Source organism: Lepidothrix coronata, unplaced genomic scaffold (assembly GCF_001604755.1).
Source record: "Lepidothrix coronata isolate B3197 unplaced genomic scaffold, Lepidothrix_coronata-1.0 Scaffold71, whole genome shotgun sequence".
Classification (NCBI taxonomy): domain Eukaryota; kingdom Metazoa; phylum Chordata; class Aves; order Passeriformes; family Pipridae; genus Lepidothrix; species Lepidothrix coronata.
The window spans coordinates 659,871-686,604 of NW_016690251.1; the positions used below are offsets into that span (position 1 = coordinate 659,871).

Here is a 26,734-nt window from a genome sequence, read left to right on the forward strand (position 1 = left end):
CTTGTGTGAGAACACGACTTCTAAAGAATATATGGTTGCTTTAATTTAGTAGTCTTGGGTTTAAATCCAAAGATTTCTGAATTTTACTGACCTCTTAGGAAAAACAGTAGTAAGAATAACTAAACAGTAGTTTTCTCTGTGTGCCAGGCAAAGCCATGAAGAAATGGGTTGAATCGATCACAAAGATAATCAACCGGAAAAAGCAGGCACAAGCCATCGGGCCCAGTCACAACATCACTTTTGAGAGCCCACCCCCAGCAATCGAATGGCACATAAGCAAACCAGGACACACTGAGACTTTTGACTTGCTCACTTTGCATCCCATAGAAATTGCTCGGCAGCTCACTTTACTTGAGTCAGATTTTTACAGGTAACTTTCCTCCACTGAAAAACACACAACACAAATCAAAATGTTCTCCAGCATGAAATTGTGTCTGGGGGTGAAGCCCCACGATAGGTCAAGGGACTCTACCAATGCTGTGTATTAATTACTATTTTTGCAGAAAAAACCCTCTGAAATACGGTGTTTATTTTATCCTCCCCAAGTTAACATGCAGTGCATGGGACTGTTGCATAGTTAATTGTATTGTGCTCCAGCTTTCTCTTGATATTTTCTGAGTAGATCAACCTCTGAGAAGTATGGACAATTATTATATCAGGGCCTTTATGTCTTAGTCTCTGAAGCAGATTATGGACCATGTCGTATCTCATCAGCTGTCTGTGAGAGGTTGTTTAGGCATTGGAAGCTCGCATTTTATTATGGTGAATGAGATAGAGGCTCATTCTTCATTTAGATGTACAGAGGTGGTTAATAGTTGCATAGATTAAGAAATACTTACAGTCTGAAAAAGAAGTGTAGAAATATCAGCCATATAGTCATGAGGGGAGCCTAACATTGTAAAAGAGAAGTGATACCTTAAGAATTTATTTCTAAATGTGAATTCCAAATTCAATGAAAATAAAGAAGGTTTAGGAAAATAATGTCTTCTTTCCTGCTTTTAATTATTTTAATTTTACATTTTTTGATAATGCATCTACTTTTCTAGAGCTGTGCAGCCATCAGAACTTGTTGGAAGTGTATGGACAAAGGAAGATAAAGAAATTAATTCTCCCAACCTTCTCAAAATGATAAGGCATACAACTAACCTCACTTTGTGGTTTGAAAAGTAAGTGACTTTCCTGAATCTGCACCCACTCCATATCTGGACATTGACAGTCCATTCACAAGGATACTGTGAAAAATTCTGTTTGGGGAGAATTCCTGTTTTGAGTTGTGTTTAGATGCTAAAACTGGTCCCTGCAAGAATTTTAACATAATGGTCTCAGCTTTTTATTCTTAGAATATATTCAAATCTCTAAACATGTTCAGAACTGTCGCAATTAATTTGATAAACTCATATTTGTTTGTGTTATGACTTAATATTTGATTTTGGAAAACTCACCAATGCTTTAATACAAAATCAAATGTTCTTGTGTATTCAGATGCATTGTAGAAACAGAAAACCTAGAGGAAAGAGTAATTGTAGTGAGCCGGATAATTGAGATCCTGCAAGTTTTTCAAGAGCTGAACAACTTCAATGGTGTCCTTGAGATTGTCAGTGCTATGAACTCCGCAGCAGTGTATAGGTTGGATCACACATTTGAGGTACAGTGAAATGTTTTCCATTTCTGGTATGGAAGTGTACCTTAGCTACACTAAAAAAGCCTGTCTTTTCAGTAAGCATGTACTTCAAAGAAGGAGCAAGGAAAGTAAATTCCCCAAGAAACTAATCAATCAGAGTGTAATAGAGAGGGGTTTTTGCTTGGTTTCAGAAGCGAGAAATCCATCCTCGCTTAAGAAAGGCTTCTCAGGATGGTGGGGCACTGTCCTCATGGTCTCTGATTTAAATATCTGTGGGAGACCATTAGTCTCAGTATTGTTGCTGGGCTACACCTCTACCCTGCCTTTCCAAACAACCTGTTTAATCTCTCTTTTAAGCAAATTCCAAGTCGCCAGAAGAAGATTTTAGAAGAAGCTTATGAGCTGAGTGAGGATCATTATAAGAAATACTTGGCAAAACTCAGGTCCATTAATCCTCCTTGTGTGCCTTTTTTTGGTAAGTGTGTTTGGTTTGAATGAGCTATATTATGTGTAAACATTTGGAAAGTATTGAGCTAAGGTACTAAACAGATTATGAACAATAGTGACAAGTTGGTTTTAACAGGACAGGTGGGTTGGAATTTCAGGTGCCCAGACATTAATTACATATATGTGAAGGAAAAATTAAAGTGACTGTTAGTTGCAGATGTTATTTGCAGTAAAAATAACTATGTCTGCAATATCTTATTTACATATTTACTCATTTTTACTTTGAATGTAGTTTGAAGTGACCAGAAATGCCTTAAATAGAAGGCAGTTGCATTAGAAATATTATTGCCATTGACTAGTAGAGAAAGAAGGATCCCCATCAAGAGCTTCGAGAAATAAAGCTAGAGTCTCATTTCTACTAAAAAGTCTTATTTCTGTAAAAGCAGAGTTTTGGAAGAAAGCCTCCTCTTTATCATCAGATTTAAGAGTTCTTCTTTAAAGTAGATTGCTGAGATTTAGCAAATTGTGATGTTAAGCACATGGCATTCCTGTTCTTGAGCAAGTTACTTAAATGTTTGCTGCAGGTCAGTTCCAAGTCTGGACGTTGCACTTGTCCAACATAAGCTTCAGGCCGAAACTGAAAGAAAATAGTGTTGATGGGTTCTTTGGTCTTTTACCAATTGGGGAAAGATATACTCCAGAGCCCTACAGAGAAAGATAAGATCAACTGAGAAACCTTCTGTCCTGCCTCAGAGATGAGTAGAGGTTAGCAGAATCACATGTGAATGGCTTCAGTTAGTTCTGTCAAGTTATACTTGGAAGAGTCATCATTACAGTTCCAGATACATTATCTTTGGAGTTGAGAGCACTTTTTTCTTTCAAATCTTCAAATGATTTGGTGCAATTGTGAAGCCAGGATAAAACCCGAAAATAAATTTTTGGAGTTTAGTTGGGGTGTCTAGTGGAGTAGAGCCATTAAAAGCACTTGTGTTCAGTATACACTTTTAGTGCAGAATGCTAGTAGTGTTCAGTTGTGTAAGCTTCCTTAACAATAGAAAGATGCATAGTCTTTGGGACTTTGATGAAAAAAAGGCAACTTTCTGGAAAAGGCATGTTAAAATATTTAAATTGTTGCCCTTTTTTGAAAGTTAGGTGGGATTCTCTTATTGACACTAACAGCGAAGTTTTCTAAATAATTAGAGTGCACTAATTAAATTCTATCAGAATTCTTTGTATTCCAGTCGTGACTTCCTCCTTGTTTTGTACTACGTGTTGAGAACTTCTTCTGTGTGCTCTTTAGGGATTTACTTAACTAACATTTTGAAAACAGAAGAAGGCAATCCCGAATTTCTGAAGCGACACGGGAAAGAACTTATAAACTTCAGCAAGAGAAGAAAGGTAGCTGAAATAACAGGAGAGATACAGCAGTACCAGAACCAGCCATATTGTTTAAGAGTGGAATTTGACATCAGGGTAAGTGGCATGATTTCCTTGAGTCCATGCACTGAGCTACTTTTGTGATGATTCTGTCAGCTGACAGACCCTAAGCATTGACTGAATTTACATAGATTCAAGCTGACTGGATCAGAGATGAGCCTGTCATAAAACCTCTCTTGGGTCTCACTGTAAGAAAGAGCAGAAAGCTCAATGCTTGCAGTTTGGTGGGGTTTGTTTCATTTTTTTCTCAGCTACTGGGACATTGGTAGATTTTCTTATTGGTCAGTGTTAAAAAGGAACTGAAACTAGTGGATTCTCACTGTCCTTCACTCAGTTAAAATTATCTGTCCAGTGATCCCAGTTGTCTTTTCCTCCTGTGTTACACTGCCTTTATGTTTCCAGGTTTACCTGATAGCACTGTGTTTACGTCATGCGTCGATGGTGGTGATACATTTTTCTTTCTCCTGGTACTTGTTCTCCTTGGTCTGAGGTGTTCTCTAGGCCACGTCCTCTCTGTTTGCTTTCCTTTCTTCCTTTTTTTTTTTTACTATATTTTGAGCTACATACTTTCAGAGTCATAGGACAGGCTATCTTAAGAGATTCTGTAAGATTTTCTTCTGTTATTTGTTCTCCTCAGGCTTTGACTGCCTCATGAGAGTAGTCTTTCCTGCATCAGTGTAACAATAGACTACATGCAGCTTCTTCTGAAGGTGTTGGAGCTAACTTGATCTGATTTTGCACTGCAGAAAGTATTTAGGGTACTTGCACAACTGGTTTTCAGGCCAAGCACAGCAGTAGCAATGCCCAGCAAAGGGCTGGCAACAAATAGATTTAATAACTTAAAAGTCTGCTGTTCTGACTCCAGCATTTTCTGTCTTCTCTTGAACAGTTGGGATCAGTAGAAGCAAACAGTACTAAGAAGCAGTTTAGCTGACAAGTTTTCTACCTTCTTGTATTTCAGAGATTTTTCGAAAACCTGAATCCAATGGGAAACAGTGTGGAGACAGAATTTACAGATTATCTGTTCAACAAGTCACTAGAGATAGAGCCAAGAAATGTCAAGCCTCCTCCGAGATTTGTTAGTATTCAAGTTTTGTAAATTTTTTTTCAAAAAGTGCTTACATTTGTCTCTCATAGATAACAGAAGTCATTTTAGATCTGACTTCATAGATACAAAGCTACATTTAGGTGATCTCATGGCCTTTTGATTTTGTTTGATACTATCTTTTTTTTATCGTTTCAGCCCAAAAAGTACAGCTATCCTCTCAAGTCCCCAGGTGTTCGTCCTTCTAATCCAAGGCCAGGTACCATGAGACATCCTACACCTCTGCAACAGGAGCCAAGGAAAATTAGTTACAGCCGCATCCCAGAGAGCGAGACTGAAGCTACAGCATCTGCACCAAACTCTCCCCGAACACCTCTGACCCCTCCCCCTGCTTCTGCCACTTCAAGCACCACAGACGCCTGCAGTGTGTTTGACTCCGATCCTTCGAGTCCCTTTCATACAAGTAGGTGCTAATAGACAGTCCACCAACAATGTACCTGTTAGATTTTGTGATGTTAGACAGGTGAAATCGTGCTTAGTCTTCTAAAGTGACTATAGAAGTGGTTGCTTTTGTCTCCTTGCAGCAGCAAAAACTTTCAGTGTTTTTTATTCCTTTTTTCTTTAGTAAGTTTTTATTATAAAGAGAGAAACTGAACAGAATTAGGTGTGTTAGATAGAGACTATTACAAGGCTTTGGAGGAACTGTCAAAACAGAAGGCAGAGATATATCTCTAGTGCCTATATATGTCCCAAACAAACTTGCAGGATTTGCTTCCAAATATATATGGGTTGAATATGTTTGGTGAGTATCTGATGGTGAACAATGGGAGTGAAAAATGAATGTTTTGTGGGTGCCTTATTCTGCTATCTGCCATTACAAATTGGTTTCAGTATACATTGATGGTTTTCCTGCAGAACTTGAAAATAAGTATTTCCTTGCTTTAAATCCATCAGGACCTATCCACAGCTGTTTTTCTTCTGTCTTCACCGACATACAAGGAAGCTCATATTTTATGGTGTGCTCTCAGTAATTAATAATGGATATAGCCTCCTTTCATGTATGAGGGCTTTCAAAGGTCAGTCCTGTGTTCAGCTGATTGCCACAAGGAGGTGAAATGGCTTGCTAAAAGCAGAGGTTGCTTAGCAGAGCAATGGCATTGTTGAGTTCCAAGCCAGGTCTCTGGAATACCTCTTCAGAAGATATTTCTTCACTGTGGGGTTGGCTCATTGACTGCAGGTTCAGGATGTTGTTTTAGTGCTGTTGTGGTATAAGAACGAGTTTGTGGTGTGGTTTTGGTCTCGAGGATTACTTAAGAATGTTCAGGAACTGATGGCCACAGCCATCAGATGTTTGCAGCTCACAAAAGCAGTTTATCTGGAAGCTGCAAGTTAGAGGCTTGTTTTGTTGTCTTTATTTAACACCTTTTTGATTCATGATGCTTTTTATGAGCAAGTGCTTTATTATTTATGACACCTTTATTGGCAGCAATAAAGAAAATATATTAAGTCAAACAAAAGTTCATCATTATCGACATTTTTTTTAATGTCCACTAGGATCTGCTTCCGTGTCATCCATAAACTTTACCAAAAATTCAGATGATGCTCCTGTCCCTCCTCCAGTTCCTCCACGAAGAAGACCAGAATCTGCCCCAGCTGAATCCTCCCCATCAAAAGTAAGTATGGACAAAAAAGGTTATTTGTCTTCTGGGAGCAGAGGGCAGGGTGTGATAGAAGGTGACTCTTAAAGGTAGATACACATTTATTTTTGAAGAACCGTATGTGAAAGAATAAGCAGCCATGTATTTCAAGCCTTCACAGCTCTGCCTCATTATATCTTGATCTCAAACAGATGAAAACAGATGGGACCTAACTTTAGGGTTAGAAATGTCTCATCTACTGATGTGCTGTGCTCAGGCCCTGTAACTTGAGGCTTCAGGCAGGTGTTTCTCTCTGCGATAATTGTTCCAGAGTATCATTTTAGGATGGATGAATGGGGGTGAAGAACTGAGGAAAACAGTAATAATGGAAAATGATGTACACAATTCAGTCCTCTGAAAAGTTTCTTCAGAATTTTTGACCCTGATGCTGTGGTGCTCAAGTGCCTTGCTTTCTCTTCCTATTTACCTATCCTGTCTGCCTGCCTCCTTAAGGCATTGCTACGTTTTCCATTTGCATTTGTCTGGCTGTTGGCATCTGATCCAGCCTTTGTTGCAGACAGCGTCAAATTTCTCCTGATTTCAGTGTGAGCTAGTTTGTGACTTCAGATTTGAAAATCCCTCTCAAAATTATTTCAGAACACATATTTCTTTGAAGAGGGCTTGTATATGGCTCTTCAGCAAGTTTTCAGACTACAGGTGACTGTGCAGTCAGTCAGCAGAATTTAATGCATCATGTTCCTACCAAAGTGTAATTGAAAACATACCTGATAGGTTGTTGGGGACCAGTTACCCTGTCTCTGTGGTCTGCAGCTTGGGAACTGTTTACTTCCATAATTCTGACTACTTAATTCCATCTTCTGAGCATAGTTTATTCTTTCCCTCTTCAGCATTATCAGCCTCTCCCCTTTCCTCATTTTCTTGAAGAAATATCTGGTGTGTTTACCCACCCCAACTGCTTGTTGTTGGGGAGGTGGTGGAAGATACCCACACCTCCCCAGCAAGCAGACCTGGAATTAGCATGGAAATTGTTGCTTTGACCATTCTTTGCCTTGCTTTTGTCCCTCTCTGTGCATCTTCATTCCTTCCATCCTTGGCTGTTAACTCATGTATTGATGCACCCTTGCTAAGAGCAATCCACAGTGTGGGAGCTCTGCTTCTGTGTCACAGCAGGGTCCTGTTCTTTGCTGCCACTCTAGAATTTTATTGAATGAAATGTTTGTGTATCTCAGATTACTTCTGCAAACCTGGACAACCCACCAGCAATCCCTCCTAGGCAACCAACCTCTAAAGTGTATTCACCAAGGTACTCAGTGCCTGATCGGACCTGCATCTCTGACTCTTGTGTTACCACTGTAAACCCTCCTGAGTTACCACCACGAGAACCTGTGCGAACTCCAGATGTTTTCTCTAGCTCACCACTACACCTCCAACCTCCACCACTGGGGAGAAAAAGCGAACTTGGTAACACCTTTTTCCCAAACAGTCCATCTCCGTTTACTTCCCCTCCCCCTCAGACACCTTCTCCACATGTAGCACGGAGGCATCTTCCATCACCACCTTTGATACCACAGGATGTGGACCTCCCTTCTGTTGCTGGACCACCTGTTCCTCCACGACAAAGCACTTCTCAACATATCCCAAAGCTTCCTCCAAAAACTTACAAAAGGGAGCACACACACCCATCAATGCATCGGGATGGACCACCATTGCTGGAGAATGCCCACTCCTCCTGAACTATCCCTCGCGCTGGGAGTTGCGTTTTCCTGGTGCTATGTCTGTTGCTGGCAATGGATGCACTGAACCTGGTGGTGTCAAGGAGTTGGGATGTGTATGCCAAACACTAAAAACTCTCCAATACATTGGAAATGTAGTGTACAGAAATGGAATTACAAAAACAGACTTTCTAGTGGAAAACCTGGTTAACTTGCTGTTCTTGTTTAAGTATGCAGGACATTGTTCTAAAGTAATTGGACAACTGATTGATTGTACCAGAAAACAGGCTTGAGAGACTTCTTTGGCCAATGAGCAGAGACTGTGTTTGTGTAATGATCAATAATGTCCAGTACAGGAAGGAAAACAGTCTTGTATCCATCAGTACCATACAGTGGCACAGTTTTTGGAATGAAAACATTATGCACTTTTTTTAAATCTCAAACAGGGAACTTTATATCCTTCTTAATTTTCCTTTGCTTTACTTACTCCCTGCTTTAAAATACCTTCCTAAAGTTGTGAGAAGGACTGTGAGGAAGATCTGTGGTACCTAACCGAGCTAGAATTAAGGCAAAGCACTGTATTGCGGTTCTGTTTACAAGTTGTTACAATGAGTAGTAGGGGGTACCTAGGCTTCACCAAAGAGGTACTTTATTATTATTTTCTGAAATACTGTGGTGCCAGTTCAAAAATAAATTTTTGCCAGGAAGCATAATGTCTAATTATTGCTTTCTTTAGATAGAGCAGATTAAAGTCTTACATCATTAAGGTGGCAGCAAACTTTTTTTTAAAAGCAGCACTATCATCTGAAGCAAATATACTACTACATTTAGAAGACTGTTAATCTCTGCTAGGTTATGTCATGTTCTTTTTAAGGTTTACTGATAATCCATTTCATGGCTAGTAGCTATTCTTTTTCAGTCATGCCATGAAAACAGTCACTTGTCAACTTCCATAGCTGTTGTCATGTTTTACTAACAATAGATTAATCAGCATACATAGAATTGCCTTGCAGTTGCATAAATCGTGTGTATATAGTGAATGTTGCATAAATATACTTGCAGATTGTTTTTAATTTAATTGAAATAAAGATATGTTTGGCTGACATATGTTAAATTATTACATGGACAAATGTTCAACTTAGTTTTTGAGTTAAGCACTGAAGGGGATAAAAGGCCATGTCGTGGTACATATTTTTCCTAGTTCAATGTATGTATTTTAGTAACAAGTCCAAAGAGAGGTTGGTTTTGGCATGTTACAAAATAATAATTAAGTAATGTTTGAGAAACTGGGTTACTCCCAAACAGAATTATTATACCTTATAAAATGTCTCACACCTCCTGTATGACCCATATTAGAAAAAATCAAACTTAGATTAATCTTTGCAGTAGCTTTCTGTGTCCAAAATACACATGACAGAATGTGTATGTTATAAGTATTCTGGCATGGATTATCCATAAACCTGTGTGCTGCTCTTCAACTCCAGACAGTACTGGGACAGTAATGGATGGCAGTTATTGAAGAAAAGAAGCTCCCCTCTACAGTAAGTATGTGAGGCATAAAGTATCTCTTCTTCAGTTAATATGGCTCATGGGACAAAGTAAAATTCTCTCACATTTCCTATTTGGAAGAAAAACACATTTCATTGTCCTGGAAAGCTGTGTCAGTTAAAGATGGTATTAACTGAATGATGATGGAAATCACCTTTTTTAATGCTTTCAGCAATGCCATTGATCAGGGCCCTTTGATCCTTTGGTTGGTCATAACATTTCAGAAAGCATTCTGATTTCAACAAGAATGACAGTTTTCACCATAGTCAAATCTTGAAACTGTCAATTTCCTTGGTGTCTTTCCCAGTTTTGTTTTGAAACTCTTTTTCTGGCAAAAGAAGAAAAAGTGAAGATCTCAAAACCTTGGCTTCTGAGGAGAACATTATATGGTAGCTTTGTAAAAACTCTCCAGCCACAGGAGGTATAGTTTAGGTGATCAGTTCTTTGGATATAAACACCATGATAAACATACTGTTGGCAATGTTATCTAAACTATTATCTTATCAGTAGATTACCAGGAAAACTCCTTAAATTTAGACTTTTTGATCTATATTTCTTCTTTGGCACAATCTTGTCTGCTCTTGTGCAGCCAAGGCAGACCAGGCTGAAGGAATGACCCATTGGTTAGGTTGCTCAGTTAGGCCTCACGTGGGTCCTGCTAATCAGATTTCTTAAATGTCAGTAGGTCTCTGTTTTCCTATGTGAAATGGGGAATGCCATTTCATATTTGTGGTTGAGGATAAAAGGAGTTTTACTGGCGAGATACCCGGACAACAGGTGATAATGGCAAGAGCCTAATGTAAACATTTGTTGGATCTCAGCAGAATGAGTCAGTCCTACAGTGCACAAACCATGGTGTTTGACTCAGCTGCAAACAGGAAAAACAGGGTGGGAATCAAACCTGTTGCATTTAGAACAGGAGTTTTGAGTACAACTGCTAAGCCACTGGTTTATGTAATAACATCTTTGTGTTAATAATCTTTAGTCTGGAATGACTTCTTATTTGGACCATAGTTGCATTAGTGACAACACTTTTCACATAGAAAATTAAATCATTTTAATGATGCTATCTTGTCTCCTTGGTAAAATGACCCTGGATGATCTGGTGTGGCCTGGGATGATCTCGTATGGCCTGGACAATGAAACATGCTTGTGTGGAGGCTAGGAGTGTTGCTGTATTACTCTAGAGGGCTGCTGTATGGCTAAAACACAGCCTAAACAATTGCAAACTGTGTAGGCAGGGTTATAATGGTCAGCAGAACTTTATAGGTGTGGAACTTTAAAATTTGTGCTGTTTCACCTCCAGGTTTCTATGCTGTATATAGTTTAGTGCAATAGTGGAGCATAACCTGGGTTTGTTCATTGTCTTTCAGAGTGTCATGGTGGTGTCTTAACTCAGAAAAGCCCTATGGGAATTTGGAAGTTCTAGGATTACAGGTGCAAGGTCTTTCACCTGGACCGGGGTAACCACTGGTTTCAGTACAGTGTGAGATGGAAGGGGTTGAGAGCAGCCCTGGGGAGAAGGACTTCGGAGTGTTGGTTGTCGAGACACTCAACATGACCCGGCAATGTGCAGTCACAGCCCAGAAAGCCAAAGGTATCCTGGGCTGTATCCAAAGCAGTGTGGGGAGCAGGTTGAGGAAATGATTCTACCCTTCTACTCCGCTCTGGTGAGACCCCACCTGGAGCACTGCATCCATCTCTGGGGGCCTCAGCACAGGAAGGATATCGACCTGTTGTAGCAGGTCCAGAGGAGGGACACTTAAGTTGATCATAGGGCTGGAACACCTCTCCTATGAGGAAAGGCTGAGAGAGCTGAGGTTGTTCAGTCTGGAGAAGGCTCTGGGGAGACCTTATTGTGATCTTTCAGTATTTAAAGGGGGCTTATAAGAAAGATGGGGACAAACTTTTTAATAGGGCCCCTTGCAGTAGGACAGAGAGTAATGATTTTAAACTAAAAGAGGGTAGATTCAGACAAAATATAAGGAACAAGTTTTTTACAATGAGTGTGGCGAACCACTGGCACAGATTGCCCAGAGAGGTGATGGATGCCCCATCCCTGGCAACATTCAAGGTCAGACTGGACAGGGCTCTGAGCAGCCAACTCTAGCTGAAGACGTCCCTGCTCATTGCAGGGGGTTTGGACTAGATGGCCTTTAAAGGTCCCTTCCAACCCAACCTGTTGTGATTCTGTGGTGATTTTGCAAGTGCCATGCATTTGCTTCTGTTCAGTGTGCTCTAATGGAAAGTCAACTCTTGTGCCGCCTGGTTGACCCCAAGGTACATGCTGTTGTCATGGCATTCAGCAGCCATTGAATTTGTCTATAACTGTCTGCTAATGGAGAACATTATCCTGCTTCAGGGTTGATACCATGGAAGCATTTGAGTGCTCTGTCTTCAAGAAGCCATTTCCAGTGGGGACTAACCTGTTTCTCTAATATGCCTCTCTTAAATCAGGGAGGGAGAGGTCTGTCTCAGTAAGAGCATGCTAATACACTGGATTTAGATCCTTCAAGTTTTAGATTGACACTGTGGGATATTTAATGATTTTTCTTTTGTGTGTATTTTAAATTAGATTTTCTGTTTAATTGGCCTGAATCAAGCTTGTTAATATCACTGGAGGTACCACTGTTGAAGGTAGTAGATTATTGTGCTTCATGGAAAAAATTGTTAAATTGTCATTTCTAAACCTGGGTGATGCATAGGTGAAGCCTTTCTTCAGGAGAGAAACCTGTGGCCCAACAGAGGTGTGAAAAAAAAAGTGCTTTTAACTTACTTTGAAAATTCTATTCCTTGTTTTCCATTAAAAAAAACAAACCACGCTTAAATGCATTTTTCTGTCAGGTCTGAGCAAATTTACCTTTTGCATTCAGTGGAAAATAGTGCATTATAAGGGAAACAAAGTAAAGAGTAAGGTTTTTGGGGGGGTTTTTTTGTGGTTTTTTGGTTTTTTTGGGTTTTTTTTAACTTTCTAGCCAGCAAATGTGAAATCCTTTACTGGGTGGCTGAAAAGTTGTAAGGGAAAAATAAAATAAAACCCCATTTGCCAGATGCATGACAATTGAGCTGCCAAATGTGCAGAACATCTGTAATATTTTTAAAGAGAAGGGTAAACAAAGGTCACATGTTACTGGAATTGCTTTGGACAAAATTGTTGAATCTAATTTGAAATGAGCCTTCTTTTGTTTCTGAGAAGAACAAATCTTAGGTTTCAATAAGTTTGTTCCATTTGCCTTTATCTGATGCCATGGTTACTTACCAAAATGAGTAAATGTTAAAAGTTTTGTCATCTGATTATTAAAAAAAAAAGAAAAAAAAAGGGAAAAAAAAGCCCAAATGAACAAAAGAAAAAAGAGAGAAAAAGAAGTGGTAATCTGTAGCTGGTGTATCTGATGATCCGTGTATGTAACCATCTGTAGGTGATCTTTGTATCCTGTGTCTGCAGTGATATTCAGATTGCATTTGAGTGAAAATTTAGTAGTGACTGTTACCTTTTGACATTAAAAGATATGTTCTAAAGCTAATTTAAAAAAAAAGAAAAGCCTTACGTATCCCAGAAGTGTACACTTAGGTTATGTAAGATACACGGACAGTCCTTGTAGTCTGAGACTGGCTTCCTTAGGCTTAAATACTGGGTGCTTTATATTAAGGACAGTTATGAGTCTGCTACGGGGGTAGGTTTTGCTCGGGATAGTAAAATACTAAAAAAATGTAGCAGTTTGTAAGCAGAGGAGCCATATGAAGAAGACAAGTAAGGAATGTCTACATACAGTAGGAGACATAAAATAGCATCTTCTAACTGTGTTGTTCTCTACTCCAGGTTGTTTATTGTAGGTGTTACTCCAGCTCAGCGGCTTTCTGTTACAACTTTACTGTGTCAAAGGATTTGCACCCTATGGGTAAATACTGTCTCTTGAATTTTACTGTATGAATTTTTTAGGGAGGTGATTTCCTCTAAGAGCCTACATCTCGTCTCATTGTTCAATCAGATCACAGCAAATAAAGGGACATCATGTTTAATATCTTGTATCTGGCCACATGTGAAACATCTGCTTTCAAAGAACAGAGTGAATAAGTGAAAATCATCCACAAGTAGAACTAATCAACTAATCCATCTAATCCACTCCACAAAACCAAACAGTGGCCAAAGGCAGCACAATGCATGCCCTAGCTTCTCCTCCGTTTAGAGCTCAGCCCTGACACCTTCATGTGGAATTTGGAAAAAATATCCAGATTCCTTGGAATCTGTTGTGGTTGTAGCCCTTACTAAGGAATATTTTTACTTGTACATGTGCATGACTTGCACTGAGGTGAAACCACTCTTAAGAACCTGTAGAGGAAACCAGAATACATTACAACTCTGGAGAAGAAAAGTGGGAAAAAGTACCTAAATTATATAAACTTAGAAGCAACCTCAGTTACGCTGGCTTAGAGGAATGAAGTGGTGAGAGGATACATTTGACCAGCACTGAAAGTCAGAATAATCTGAGGAGAGTCTAGGGTGGCTAACTTAAGCAGGGAGTGTAGCCATGGAGAGGTGATCTGGAAGAGTTGCGGTCAGGATGACAGAATGTCCTGTCAGGGACTGTCTAAGGCACTGGCAGTTCCCCAGCAGCCTGCTGATATGAAAGGAGCAAAGAACCCATCAGAGTTTCACAGGGGTAAAACTGCTTTTGACTGTAGAGTCAAACCTCTGCTGGCACACTCAGATCTCTGAGACCACTATCCTCAAAGAGGTCAAAATACTGCAGAGCGCTACAGAGCAGCAGGAGGAATGCTGCAGATGCTGTGTGGCATGGGGAGGTGTAAGGATTGTGGGCTAAGTTGTCCCTGTTTGTGATGTCATTGTTTTGACCCTGCTGAGAATGTGACAAAAGTAAGATAGTATTAAGTCAGAACTGGAATTAAATTTTTTAAAAAAACTTGGTCTGTGACAGATGTTTGTGATATACAGGAAGATACTAAGATCTTTTACAGAGTTGGATAGGTGAAGTTAGAGTGGTGTGTATGGCACTGGAGGAGACTTACAGGATTTTTTTGTGAAAGTTCATGTGTCTGCAACAGAAGCAGCAGAAGGGAGTAAAGGAGATGGAGGAAGGAGATGAAGAAATGTCACAGTCAGCTACACCAACAACAGGATCTTGACCAGAAGCCTAGAGAGTGACTCAGCTGAGTTCTGGATAAGAGTCTTAGAACCACGTGTAGAAAACAGTCTTCTTGCATGACTGTGTGTGTCAGGGTACAGGATTTTTTAACTAATGTTGCCTCAGAAAGGGACCTGAGAAACAAGTGTTTCTTTTAATGGATGCAGCCTTCTGGCTTATTCAGGGCAAGAGACAACAGTGTTAATGAAAAGCAAAATTTATTTGGCACAGGAAGAAAAATAATCCAGAACACACATGTACACTAAAGGTGAATTTGGAATAGATCCTGCAAGAGGTTGTGTGTTTGTGTGTGGTTGTGAGCATCATTCATTCATATTATTTACATTTGCAGATTCTGAGCAGGTACAAGGACATCGCAAATGATAAGTATAGGACTGGAAGTAAGAACTCATACAGAATCAGAAAGAAAAAAACATCAATTTTGACTGTGCCTTAAATCACTAAAACAGAAGGTAAAATCCACATGCATTTTACAAGCAAGGGTCTGCCACTTCGGAAGGATTTCCTCACCCAGGAGATGTTAGCAGGTAGGTTTTTTCCTTTGTCCTGTTTCTGTCCTGGCATCTGCCTGGCAAGTGTGAAAACCAGGTTTGTTCTATGAAGGACAGAAGTGTCATTACATATATGAGACCAAAGACACCAAACATCAGAGCCCTTGACAGCATCAGTGCAGTACAGTGGACACTTGTCCATAATTGTACAACTCTGGTTCCATGGACAAATAGTTCTGTCTATGGCTGATTCTTTTACAGAACAAATAGGCTTTGCTGATGCTTCAGTTACAAGTATCTGGCTCTTTATGTATTTCTATCCTGGCCCTACACAGTCTGACTGAAAGCTGCCAAGTCCTAGGAATTGTCTTTGTGATTCAGTGGCTGGTCAGCATGGAGCAATCCTGACTGGAAAGGGCTAGAGAATTTGTAATTAAATGAGGATGTGAGGGAGAGGGAAAGAATGGAAGGGTGGGGATTTTTGCCATTAAAAGCCTTAAATTAAAAAAAAAATCTTCCCAGAGTAGTTTCCTAAAACTAGGGGAGGAAAGTATCATACTTCTTTCCTCTTTGTAAGGAGGAGAATTGACTTTTAGTTTCATTGAAATTTATGGGACAGGCACCAGCTAAAACATTTTAATCTCTGGGGTTTTCCTTGGTCACATTCTTGAAATGTTGGGAAAACTCTAATTGCAATAAAGGATGGATTTCATCTGTCTTAGGTGCCCTTTTCACACACACCTCTTTGCTTCCACCAGAAGAGGAAAAGCAGGTGGTAAATGCAGGTCAGTCAACACCGTGGGAGAGCTCTAGGCCCTGCATCTGTGGTGGGTATTAGCCACTGCATCCAAGCCTGCTCTGAGGCTTTCCTGTGCTGTTGCCACTGCGAGGAGAGCCATGCAGCATGATGAGTGCTCTTCTCTTGGCACCAAATTCAGTCACCCTTGTGCTGATGCTGAGAGTCCCAAGCCCCTAATCTCACAGCCTTGCATATTTCCCCCAAGACATTGCTGTTGGGCCCACAGAGACAGTTCACAACCTCTTAAGGTGAAGCTGTCCTTTAAGACAAACCAGTTTCCCAAGCTTTTCAAAACAAGGTGATAAAACCACATTTCCTCTTGAAAGTGCCCTCAGAATGCCCCAGCTTCAGGTAGCACCACAGTTCACCAGTAGTACTCCACTGGTAACACCACTGCACCAGTGGTGCCCTTGCTGCTGGGGTGTGACATGGGTGTTGCTTCAGAGGGCTGTGTTTCCATACAAAAACTACAGTCTTCTGCAGAGATCAAAGTTGCAGAGGGTTTCTCATGTCCAAATGCGAGGAGGGTGGCATGTGTGTGGCCTTGTTGTTCTGTCCTTGCAGAAGAAGGAGATACTATGACTTTTGAACATGGTGCACCATTGACTTTTCTGCCCTAGAGCCTTAATTTTTACCTGGAAGAACCATTCCAAAGCTGCACGTGATTGGGCTTGTAAGGTGGTGTCAGGCCAAAGAATTATTATCAAAGTGTATTTCAGATGTGTTACAGACCAGGAGCCAGGACACTGGTTGACTCTGTCAGTGTCTGCATTGATCCACAGTGGGGATAAGGTCTTTGTCTCTTGTGGCAATCCCTGGGCTCAGCTTGCATCACCTGCCTGGAGACATGGGCAATTCTGACAGCAGGAGCAGAGATTCATACAGCAGGAGGCAATTCAATAAACAGGGTGCCACATAAAAGGTGAAGGAGGATTTTGGGGAATGATTGAAGTCCAAAAGAAAGGATGTTGCTGTTTAAGCAGTACAATACTCAGGTGCTTCAGCTGATGCTCCTTAGACCTTCTCAAACCACCCAGGTAATGCGAGCTGGCCTCCTGGAAGACATCTTCGATGGTGCGTTTTTTGGGAAAGTAGAGGAAAGAAGGGAATTTTAGACTTCTGGCCAGGATGCCAGGGCTGCAAAGGTAACCCTTCTGTTGTGGGTGAGCCCAAATAAGACCTGGCATGAGTTTGGAAGAGCAAAGATGTATGGCAAATCAAGCGCTTTTGGGGGATGAGGGGGAGGAGAAGATAGTGGGATTCAGCCAAAGCTTTCCAAAACTGAGGGAAGTTAAGTCAGGCAGGGATGAAAGCTAGCAAGTTCCTGTGCTTTTTGGACATGCTGTTTGAGCTCCACTGCAACCCAAAGCCTGGCCCTGCCCTGTGCTAGAAAGAGCAGGATGCGTTTGTAAGGCAGTTGTGACAGTCTCCTCTCCCCCACCCCTCCACCCTCTGTGTTAGTCAGGGGAACCTTGGGGCCTTGCTGTCTGTCTCCACCCTCGGGGACCTGGGGAAGCACTGTTGTGCTTAGGCTGTGGCCTGCCTTTCTTGGGGCTGCTTATTTCTTTTTGAAGAGCTTGCGGAAGGAGCTCCGGAAACCCCCTTTGGGCTCGTGCCGCGGGTTGTGGTCGCTGAAGGATGTTTGCTCATTGTCATCCTTCTGGCAGAACCTGGTGTTGTCTTCTGCATGGAGCTCCTAAAAGGGAAAAGACAATTTAACCAGCATTTGCAACCTCACATTCTTGTTCCCTTTTCTCTTTCTCTGTCTCTCTGTGCTAGGAGGGACCTGGTGAGTGAGGAGGTGCTGGCAAGGCTGGGAAACAACAGGTCACTTGGGCCTCAGGAACACTGGTACCTCTGCAGGGAGCTTGTTGCTGGCTCTGAGGCTGAGGCAGTGACAGAGGAGTAGAAGGATAAGCTTTGTTAGAGGGAACTGGAGCCTTTCTTGCTAAGCTTTTTGTTTAGGGAGAGCTTACTATCTCCTTTTGCCAGTGAGGGAGCAAGCCAGCCTGGGCAGTTGGAAAAACTTCCCACCCTCTCCTTTCTCCCCTAGGGCAGGGAGGCTTCAGGCTTCTTGAGCTGTGATATGTTGTAAAAGACTCTTCTGCTGGCTCTACTGCTGCATGGTTTTATATCTGTGGGGCAGAAGGCTTCATTAGCACACAAAGCTTCTGGTAAATGTGCCTCTAAAAGATCTTTCCCTCTTTCAGGAGAGTGCCAAGCTCCTCTCAGCAAGACTCTGGACAAGACCCTTTTCTCCAATCCTGCCCACCACTGCCATGGTGACCTCCTTTGCTATGTGAGGGAGAACGTATCCTGCAGTTCTGGACAAGCTCCACATCTGCACCCTGCTGTGGGCCACAGAGCTGTGCAGGTGAGTGCCAAAGAGCTCACAGGCTCCTGTTTCTGTGGGGCCTGCGTCCCCATGGCTTATCCCCTCTGCCTTGTGTCCTCTGTTCAGCCATCCACCACCTCCTTTACTCAATAGGTTTGGGTTTTTTCCTTTTCTTTTGATGTTTCCTTGCTGCCTTTTCAGTCAGGCTGTTAGAACCTACCTCCCATCATTATCTGCATCTACAGCCTCATCTGTATCTTGCCTAGTTTTAACAGGAGGGTGTTTCTCCACACAGCAGTGACAGAACTAGCTGTTCTGACAGAACTTGGCCTCTTCCCCAGGAATTGAAGGCCATCTACTTCCTGGAGTGTAACAGCTCAAAGCTGACTTTGGACTGTCACTGCAGACTGCAGAAACATTGTTCCTCCAAGACCTGGTGTTCCTGAATGGTTAGAGTGCTGCTTGCCATGTCCCATCTGAAGGACAAGGTTGCTGGGTTCTGACTGTTCTCACATAGATTTTGGCATGGGTCTACAATCCATGCAACAGATGCAGGTGAAACAAAACCTGTGGACCAGATCCTTGCTGGTGTTAAATGGGTTGAGTTTGGCCAAGTCATGCTGGTTTACACCGGCATGACTTACCCAGCACTTACCCAGCACTCCTCACAGCAGGTGGAAAGGCACCTGTTTAACTGGGTGCCACCCATAGCACGGATTTCAAACAGCTTTGTGCATACTTTATGACCTGATCAGAACATTCACTTGTGGGGGGCGAAGCTCACTGACAGGTGGAGACACACAAGAGGCTACCTGGTCTGAAGGGTTTTGTAGCTGTCACTCAGGCAGCTGTGCACCTTTAACCCCTGCTTGTCCCCGGGGAAGACATGTTTGAAAAGGAGCTGTCTTGTCCCTCCCTTGGGCATGTACATGCAGGTGAGGACTTTGAATGTGTGGACTTGAAAGCTATTTTGGCGTGTTCTAGTCTAACTGTATCTCAGATCTTTCTCCTGCTGCTGCACCACCACGTGCCATTTTTTTTCTCCTTCTATTTTAGCCTCCTTACTTCCAAAAAGCTCGGCTTTTCACCCGCTCCTCTCTGTGGGGGGAAGTAGCTCCTTTGGGAGCTTCGAGATGAAGCTGAGATCAAGTGAGGCTGAACATTCCTCTCCTGCTTCTGCTGCAGACGACTTCCACTGCTGCTCCGTGTGCTGTAGAGTCTGGTGCTCACACCCTCAGCGCTCCTCGGCAGCTCCTTCAGAGACCTGCTCAGCTGCTTGCCTTTGCTGTGGAACATCTCACGCTTGTAAGTACTGCTGCTCACGGGAGTGCAGCTCTTAGGCAATGGCTGTAAGGCATGGTCTGTCCTCTCTGGTTCTGAGGTGAAGTTAACAGGCCTAAGGAAGCAAATATCTAAGCTGGACTCGGAAGAGGCTGGAGAGCAATTATCAAAGAGAGCGAGGTTTTGAAAGGTGTCTTCTTCATAGGGGCCTGGCATGGTGAAAACCTCCCCAGGGTAGTCAAATTCTTCGTAGCTTGGTGCAAAGTTCCTTGCATCCTGCAGCAGCTCCACGGAGGTCCTGATGGCTCTCTCAGTGTTTCCCACCGCATCAGCTGGTGGTGCTTCATACTCCATTTCAGGGATGGATTGTAAGGGGGCTGTCAAAGCCTTCAGTTCCTGCTCTGTCAGCTGAGAGGATGCAAGGATGTTCTCTGGCCTCTCATGTTTTCTACTTTCCATCTCCCAGTCAGGGGGCTTTACAGCCTGGATGTTCTCAATCACAGTTGGCTGGGGTTTCTTCATCTGAGGCATCAAATGCCTTAAAAATAAGAAACAAAACAAAAAACAGACGGAAGTGGAATACTAAAGATGACAAAGACAGCACGACAAGCCTCCCCCACCCCTTCATTCACCCAGCCCTATTGTGTTGATTTATGGCCCAAAGGTATTTTCCTGTCTTGGAGAATAGTAACAGAGCTGTCACTGACAGAAATTGCCTGGCTGGTTAGGAGGAGCAAACTTGCAGAGACAGAACTGTTTATCCAGTAGCTTTGGCTGACTTTTGTACTCTACAGCACGAAATGAATAGAAACTGAGATGAGAAACCAACTGCTCCATCTCTCTCCTGTTCATCTGCATTTTGGATTTTTATTTTCCTGCTCTTTCTGTAATGTAGGGGCTGTGCCTTACTTTCCTGTGGTCTGGTTGTCTTTTCAGGTGGACAGGATTTCTCTCTTGGGGAGGGTGGCTCTGTACCCAGAAGTGTGTCAGGAGTACTTGGAGGTCTGCTACCCTCCTCATGTTCTAGGTAAATCAGGAGTGCTCTGTTTGATGAGGTACTAGGTGCAGGGCGTGACCTCCATGGCCCTTAAAGAACAATAGTTAGGAAAGTCCTATGGCCATCTTCTGGGGTCATAATGAATGGAGTGAGGGAATCTTGTGATGTTCAAGACATGCAGAGTTCTGCATCTGGGACAAGATAACCCCATGCATCAGACCAGGCTGGGAGATTTGGGTTGAGCAGCAGCCCTGGTATGAACTCGGTGTTATAGCCAATGCCAGGGTAAGGATGAACTGACAGCATGCTCTCATGTCAGGCAAGGCAAACCCAGCCTGAGTTGTACTGCCATATCTGCATGGCCAGATGTACCTGGGGAGTTATTTTCCCCACTTCTGCTCAGTACTGATGAGGACCCACCAGGTCCCATCTTGAGTCCTCTGCTGAGGATGAATGTGGGGGCAGTGCCAGCTGAGGCTACCAAGATGGGGGCCTGGAACATGATGTCTGTGAGAGGAGGGAGATTGTCTTGGGCAATCTGGTGAGAAGGAGGCTAAGGACCGATCTAATAACACTACTACTTCAGGGGGACTTGGAATGATGATGCCAAACTCTTATTGTTATTATCAAATGATGTAAGGAAGCACAACAGCCACAAATTGTTGGCATAAGAAAAAAGGCAAGTCTAGCGTGCTTCTCTAGTCCTCATCTCAGTTGGCACCTATCAATAAGCTGGAAATGGCCAAAGGGGAAGCTGTATGAGGAGCAGTTGAGGTCACTTGGTCTGTCAGCCTGGAGGAGACTGAGGGGAGACCCCACTGCAGTCTGTAGCTTCCTCATGAGGGGAAGTAGAGGGGCAGGCACCAATCTCTTCTCTGGTGACCAGTGACAGGACCTGAAGGAGTGGCCTGAAGTTGTCAGGGGAGGTCTAGGTTGGATATTAGGAAAAGATTTTTTACCCGGAGGGTGGTTGGACACTGGACCCAGGGAGGTGGTCACAGCACCAAGCCTGTCTGAGTTCAAGAAGCTTTTGAACAATGCTCTCGGGCACATGGTGTGACTCTTGGGGCTGTCCAGTGCAGGGCCAGGAGCTGGATTCGAGGATCCGTGTGGGTCCCTTCCAACTCAGAATATTTTGTGATTCTGTGAAGATTGCCAGGTCTTACCAGTGGCTGTTTCTGTCTTGAATTAGTCTGATGTCTTTTTGAACCCATATTGTATTTGTATCTTGTGATAGTGAGTCCCATCATTCAATTATGTGCTGTGTGGAAAAGTATTTTTTTTCCTACTCTGAGACCTTCATCATGTTTCCTAGCTCTTGTAATGTTCACAGTGAATAGTGTGAGTGTTACTATGCACACCACTCTCAGGCCTACACAAATTCATATTCTCCCTGTTAGGCAGCTAGCTGTTAAGGCAGCTAGCAAGAGCGTTGACAGCCTTGGGTAGAGCTCTGAAACATTTCCTGCTTGTAAGCCACATGGTAGGGGATAGCAGGAAGGAGCCAGCCCTTAATCCCTCTATGTACATGGAATTGTTTTGAAAATGACAACCTGTAACTGCCTGGTGTCACTGCATGGTATGGGTGAGGAGAGTTTTCAGCCTACTTTGAAAGTCACCTACTAGAACAACAGGCTTACGGGGTTGTTGTGCCAGAGGAAGGTGCTGCCGGGAATGATTGTATTGTCTCTTCAGTGTGGATCCCACTGTCCCGCATTGATGCTGCACTGGGTGTTGGAGAAACCTCCTGGCTTGTACACTGGGAGGTGAGACCCTTGTACAGCTTCACCAGGGATGACCTGAGGGAGGAGAAATCCATCGTCGGGCTAAGAAATAAGGCAGGGAATGAGCACGAGCATGTAGAATCACAGAAAACAGGACTGGGAGGGACCTTAATATTCCCGTTCACCTCTTCCCACCCCAAGGAAAACTTGTTCCACCTAGTCTGTTCCAGTCAGCAGGGCCTCCTGCTTTCTGTCCTGTTCTTAATGCCTCTTCTGATAGCAGTCCCTCCCCAGCAGTCTGCTCCAGCCCTTTACCACCCTCCATATTTGAAAGCTTCCCTTGAAATTTGATCTTGTCCTACTTCCCAGGTAAATCATCACAAGGAGCAAAGGCAACCAGATTTTAATTTGAGTAAAAAGTCTTGATTTCAAGAAATTGTTCTGAACTGCAACTTGAGAATCTACATTCATAGCTCATACATTACAGTTCATCTCAAACAGGTTATGGGAGGCTTTTGTTTCTCCCACCCCTTCCCCCAGTAAAATAAGGTAATCCTATTCTTTTGGAGTCTTAGCCCATGAAGGAAACATTCATCTTCACCAGGGCCTCGAGCTGCCAAAGCAGCTAAATCCCTGTGTGTTTTTCCACTGAGGAGTGACTTTGACATCAGCTTAAGGAATCAGCTGATCCCATGAAACACATGGCTGCTACGTTTAGAAGGATTTAAATGTGATTTTCCTTTCTCTCTCGGAGTTAGACAGAAGGGCCCACCCCAAATCAGTTTGGAGGCCAAATGCCAATAGCAGTCCTTCTCCAGCACTCCTATACAAAGGATCTGTTTTATTTCAACAGAGCAATGTGCCTGTTGATCTTGCCTGGGCCTAAACCCCCTGCTGCCTGGATTCCCTCACACCTCCCCTCCCTCATGATAGGGAGTATAAGCTGATGATGTGCTTACTTCTTCAGCTTTTTCCTCTTCTGTATCAGCAGGTCTTCATTGCATTGGAAGAGGAGACTATAGTGTGAGATGAAAACCCGGAGGCGCTGCACACACACCAGCAGCAGGTAATAGTCAGGATGCTCTTGCTCCGTGAACTTCAGGACATTCTGAGGCACAGAGGAGAGCAGGCTGTTTGGAGGGTGTCCTAACCCTTTCTTGGTAGAAGGTGCTACTGGAACCATGGATTAGTGCTCTGGAGTGCACAAGGCACTGCCCTTTGGGAGCTTTTCTAGGCAGCATCAGTTTCTGAGGGACTTGGATGGGGCCTGCCTCCTGCTACTCCAGTGGAAATGCACAAGTAACCACGTGGAATGTGTGGGTGATGCACTGGTTGAGCTTAGCTTTGGATAAATAAACCAATGTCTTGGCTTTATGGGGCCTGCTTTCTGTGTCATTTGCCTTGCCTGAAATGTTTCAGTACAATTCTGTGAACCAGAACTCTTTTTATCAGCCATCTCTCTGTAGGAAAGATTGTTGGGCCCTAGGAGCCCTCTCAGTCTCTCAGCTAACACACATGTGGAGCACTCAGCAAAGAGCATAGCTGTTAGGTTGGAGCTCACAGGAGATGTGTCCCATCTCTGTCCTCCCATTCTCCCAGAGCAGCAGGCAGCAGACTTTTTGCCTTCCCAGAGGACAAAAGCTTGTTCTATCAGGTCAAATGAAGAAACTGGCAAAAATAAGCGAGCTCCAGGTGAAAATTATGAAAATTGAGCTATTTCTAGCTGGCTTTCCCTTTCAACTTTTTTTTTTTTCAAAGAGCCGACTGGGTTTGCCAGAAGCCCTGTACCTGTATAGGCTCAAATACCGGCTCTGAATTAAAAGTCATCTGCTGTGATAAGAGTTCAACAAGACAGTTGCCATCCTGGGGCCTTACCTGTAGATGAATAAGGTATTCAGGGATTCGCTGGACTATATGGAAGAACAGAATGTAGAGATCAGACTTGATTTCTTCTTCTACCTGAAATAGAGAAAGCAACTTAAGAGTCTTTCCCACCCATAAAACATGTCTGCTTCCAAATGGTTCTGTGGTTTAATGAGTAGTTGTGCTGTAAGTAGTTTTAAGAGTTCATAGGAGCACACCAGTCAAGTGGCAGTTGTGTGTGACAGCACACTGTGACACATCTTCATCTTGCCTATGGAAGGGACAGTTGCAACTCCTTCCACCAGAAATACTAGGATGAAATTGTTTAGGGTGGAGATTATTTATGAGGGACTCTCAGCCTAATTAAGCAGGGGTGTATGTTTGAGGGGCACTAGTTAAGTTTCAGTGAAATGCCAGGTATACACTGTTGTTCAGAATGAAGTTCTTAGCTGAGGCCCAAATGAATTGAACAAGATGAGATTGACTTCTAAATTAAAATGTCGTGAAAGCAAGCTAGTGTGGTTTAGTTATTGCACTTTAAAACTACCTTTACATTTAACTTTCCTAGTTTAGACCAAGAATCAAGTGTGTGAGGCCAAACGCCTGAAGCTGAACAGTGAAGACTCTTATCTATAAAGCACTTACAGCCTCACTCTTGATCTCTCTGTTTGGATGAGTCCTCCATTTTCCAGGAGACACTGTTTGGAAAAGATCTGGATAGCACATGCATAGGCAAGCTTTTGGGAGGCTTAATCTGAGACACTGTTTCATGTCCCAGCAGAAAAATAGGTTGGGTTACACACAATGTTAAAGCTGCCTTTTGTAGGTGTGTGTCAGCCATGGCAACTTTCAGGAAACTGGCATTTGGCAACAGAACAAGTGGATTAGCAGAAGAGTCCTATCATGGGCAGGCATAATGGGAAAAGATCCAGGCTTGCATGTTGCCATTAGATGTCTTTGAAGTAGGCAGGAAGTTTACCTCCTTCAGGATCACCACGTGGATCAGAGAGATGCATTCTGGCAGGTCCCTCAGGTAAGCAACATAGTAGTCCAGAAAATTATTCTTACAAAAGAAAAAGAGAAAAGAACAAAGAAACTTAAGAGAGATTTTTGGTCGTAGAACCAGCCAGAATGAGAAACTGTTGATTCCCCACCATCACTCCTGGAAGGTCATCAGTGCAGGAGAGCTGCTGTGTGACTCTTTCGGGGCTCGGAACTTCTCACGAAAGGCCGTTTTATAGAATGTGTTCAGCTGTTGAGCACAGTGTGTGAAGCTTTACAACAGTGGGGAAGGGAAGAGAGGCTGGGCAGCAGGAAGCTTTTCTTATTTAAGACTCTAAAAAATTTATAAAGCATCAGATGAGTTTTTACACATTTTTGCTGGAGAGGTCCCACTGCTCACCAGGGCAGACCCTCACCCTGAGAAGCAGATCCAACAAACCATACAGCGTAAGAGGCCTGCCCACCTGCTTGTTGTAACTCTGAGCAAAGTGTACTGGGGAAGGGGAGTATCAGAAACGCTCCCTTTTCACACTCTTAGTGGGAATACAGATATTCAAGCTGTCAAGGCTCATCCGTGGCTCCTGCAACCAAATCTAGGTCTCATGCACTGATTATAGAGCTGTGCTATGAGGCTGCAGGCCCACAGGTGTGTCTGGCACAGGGGCTCCCTGAACAATCAAATACTACAGCAAAGGGGGTACCATGCACCAGGACTCTGCTCAAAGGAGGCTTGCTGAAAGGCCTTTCCCTGAGCCACAGCTTCACAGCACAGCCCCTCTGTTGCAAGATGTTTTGGCCCATCTGTGTGCCATCAACACAACATCATAACAGAGGAGTCCGGAGAGGTCTTTAACATACCTCATCATTTGTTAACTTCAGGAAGATGTCTCCTAGGATCCCTTGTCGTGGCCAGCTCAGGACTCGCTCCTGCAGAGCGTGAAGTAAATCCACATGCTGCTGGACCAGGAACCGCAGAGAGTTGGGGAAAAAACTGAAGGGAGACGATTTCAGACTGGTTACACAGAGCAAAAACTCAGTCCTAATAAGCCTGTACCGCTGAAGTGAACCATTCATGTTTGGTCAGCACAGTCTTGCACATGTATTATTAGCTACACATATTATTGCTGCTATAGCACAGGTATTATTAACTACTTTTGTTGGAGTCCTGGCTGCATCAGGAGGTCCTGTTTTGGCTGCTATGTACATGCAAGTACTCTTTCCAGCTGGTTATTAATACAGTGTTCTGAAGGCTTCCTAAACTGACTTTCCAGTGCATTCTGTAGCTGACCAGAATTTGCAGAACTAAAAAGCCCAAGGCAGTGCTGCTGTGGCTAATGAAGCAGGCCCTGAGCCTTCCCACTGAGAGCTCCCCAGCTTTGTGTGTTGTCTCATTTGTCAGGCCCTTTAACAAGACAATCCATTGATGCAGAATTGGTCAAAATATACTACTGCATTTCTGCCATTTCATGTTGGTTTCATCCAGAATCAGAATGAAGATGATGGACAAAATGCAAGGACAGGTAGGAAAGTCTTTAGTCGCTGCAAAAACCTTCCAATGCCTCCAATTTTCAACTAGAAATAAACTAAGGGTTCAAAGATATCTCTGTGG

The 26,734-nt window shown here is 43.0% G+C and overlaps 2 protein-coding genes across 10 annotated transcripts in view; one reads left to right on the forward strand and one right to left on the reverse strand.

Moving 5' to 3' along the window:
* SOS1 (SOS Ras/Rac guanine nucleotide exchange factor 1) overlaps positions 1–9,023 on the forward strand; it is a 48,554-nt gene extending 39,531 nt beyond the window's left edge. For all 4 annotated transcript variants that reach the window (XM_017818793.1, XM_017818796.1, XM_017818795.1 and 1 more), the window contains 9 exons: positions 148–370; positions 1,047–1,166; positions 1,483–1,645; positions 1,979–2,096; positions 3,369–3,541; positions 4,467–4,583; positions 4,749–5,013; positions 6,105–6,223; positions 7,438–9,023. In XM_017818793.1, the coding sequence (XP_017674282.1) occupies positions 148–370; positions 1,047–1,166; positions 1,483–1,645; positions 1,979–2,096; positions 3,369–3,541; positions 4,467–4,583; positions 4,749–5,013; positions 6,105–6,223; positions 7,438–7,941 (1,802 nt within the window). In that variant the 3' untranslated portion in view covers positions 7,942–9,023. The remainder of the gene's footprint in view (positions 1–147; positions 371–1,046; positions 1,167–1,482; positions 1,646–1,978; positions 2,097–3,368; positions 3,542–4,466; positions 4,584–4,748; positions 5,014–6,104; positions 6,224–7,437) is intronic.
* A 4,882-nt stretch (positions 9,024–13,905) lies between these two features.
* ARHGEF33 (Rho guanine nucleotide exchange factor 33) overlaps positions 13,906–26,734 on the reverse strand; it is a 33,719-nt gene continuing 20,890 nt past the window's right edge. For all 6 annotated transcript variants that reach the window (XM_017818803.1, XM_017818799.1, XM_017818798.1 and 3 more), the window contains 7 exons: positions 25,984–26,116; positions 25,103–25,186; positions 24,136–24,219; positions 23,220–23,368; positions 22,177–22,335; positions 19,324–20,077; positions 13,906–17,619 (listed from right to left, as the gene is read on the reverse strand). In XM_017818803.1, the coding sequence (XP_017674292.1) occupies positions 17,482–17,619; positions 19,324–20,077; positions 22,177–22,335; positions 23,220–23,368; positions 24,136–24,219; positions 25,103–25,186; positions 25,984–26,116 (1,501 nt within the window). In that variant the 3' untranslated portion in view covers positions 13,906–17,481. The remainder of the gene's footprint in view (positions 17,620–19,323; positions 20,078–22,176; positions 22,336–23,219; positions 23,369–24,135; positions 24,220–25,102; positions 25,187–25,983; positions 26,117–26,734) is intronic.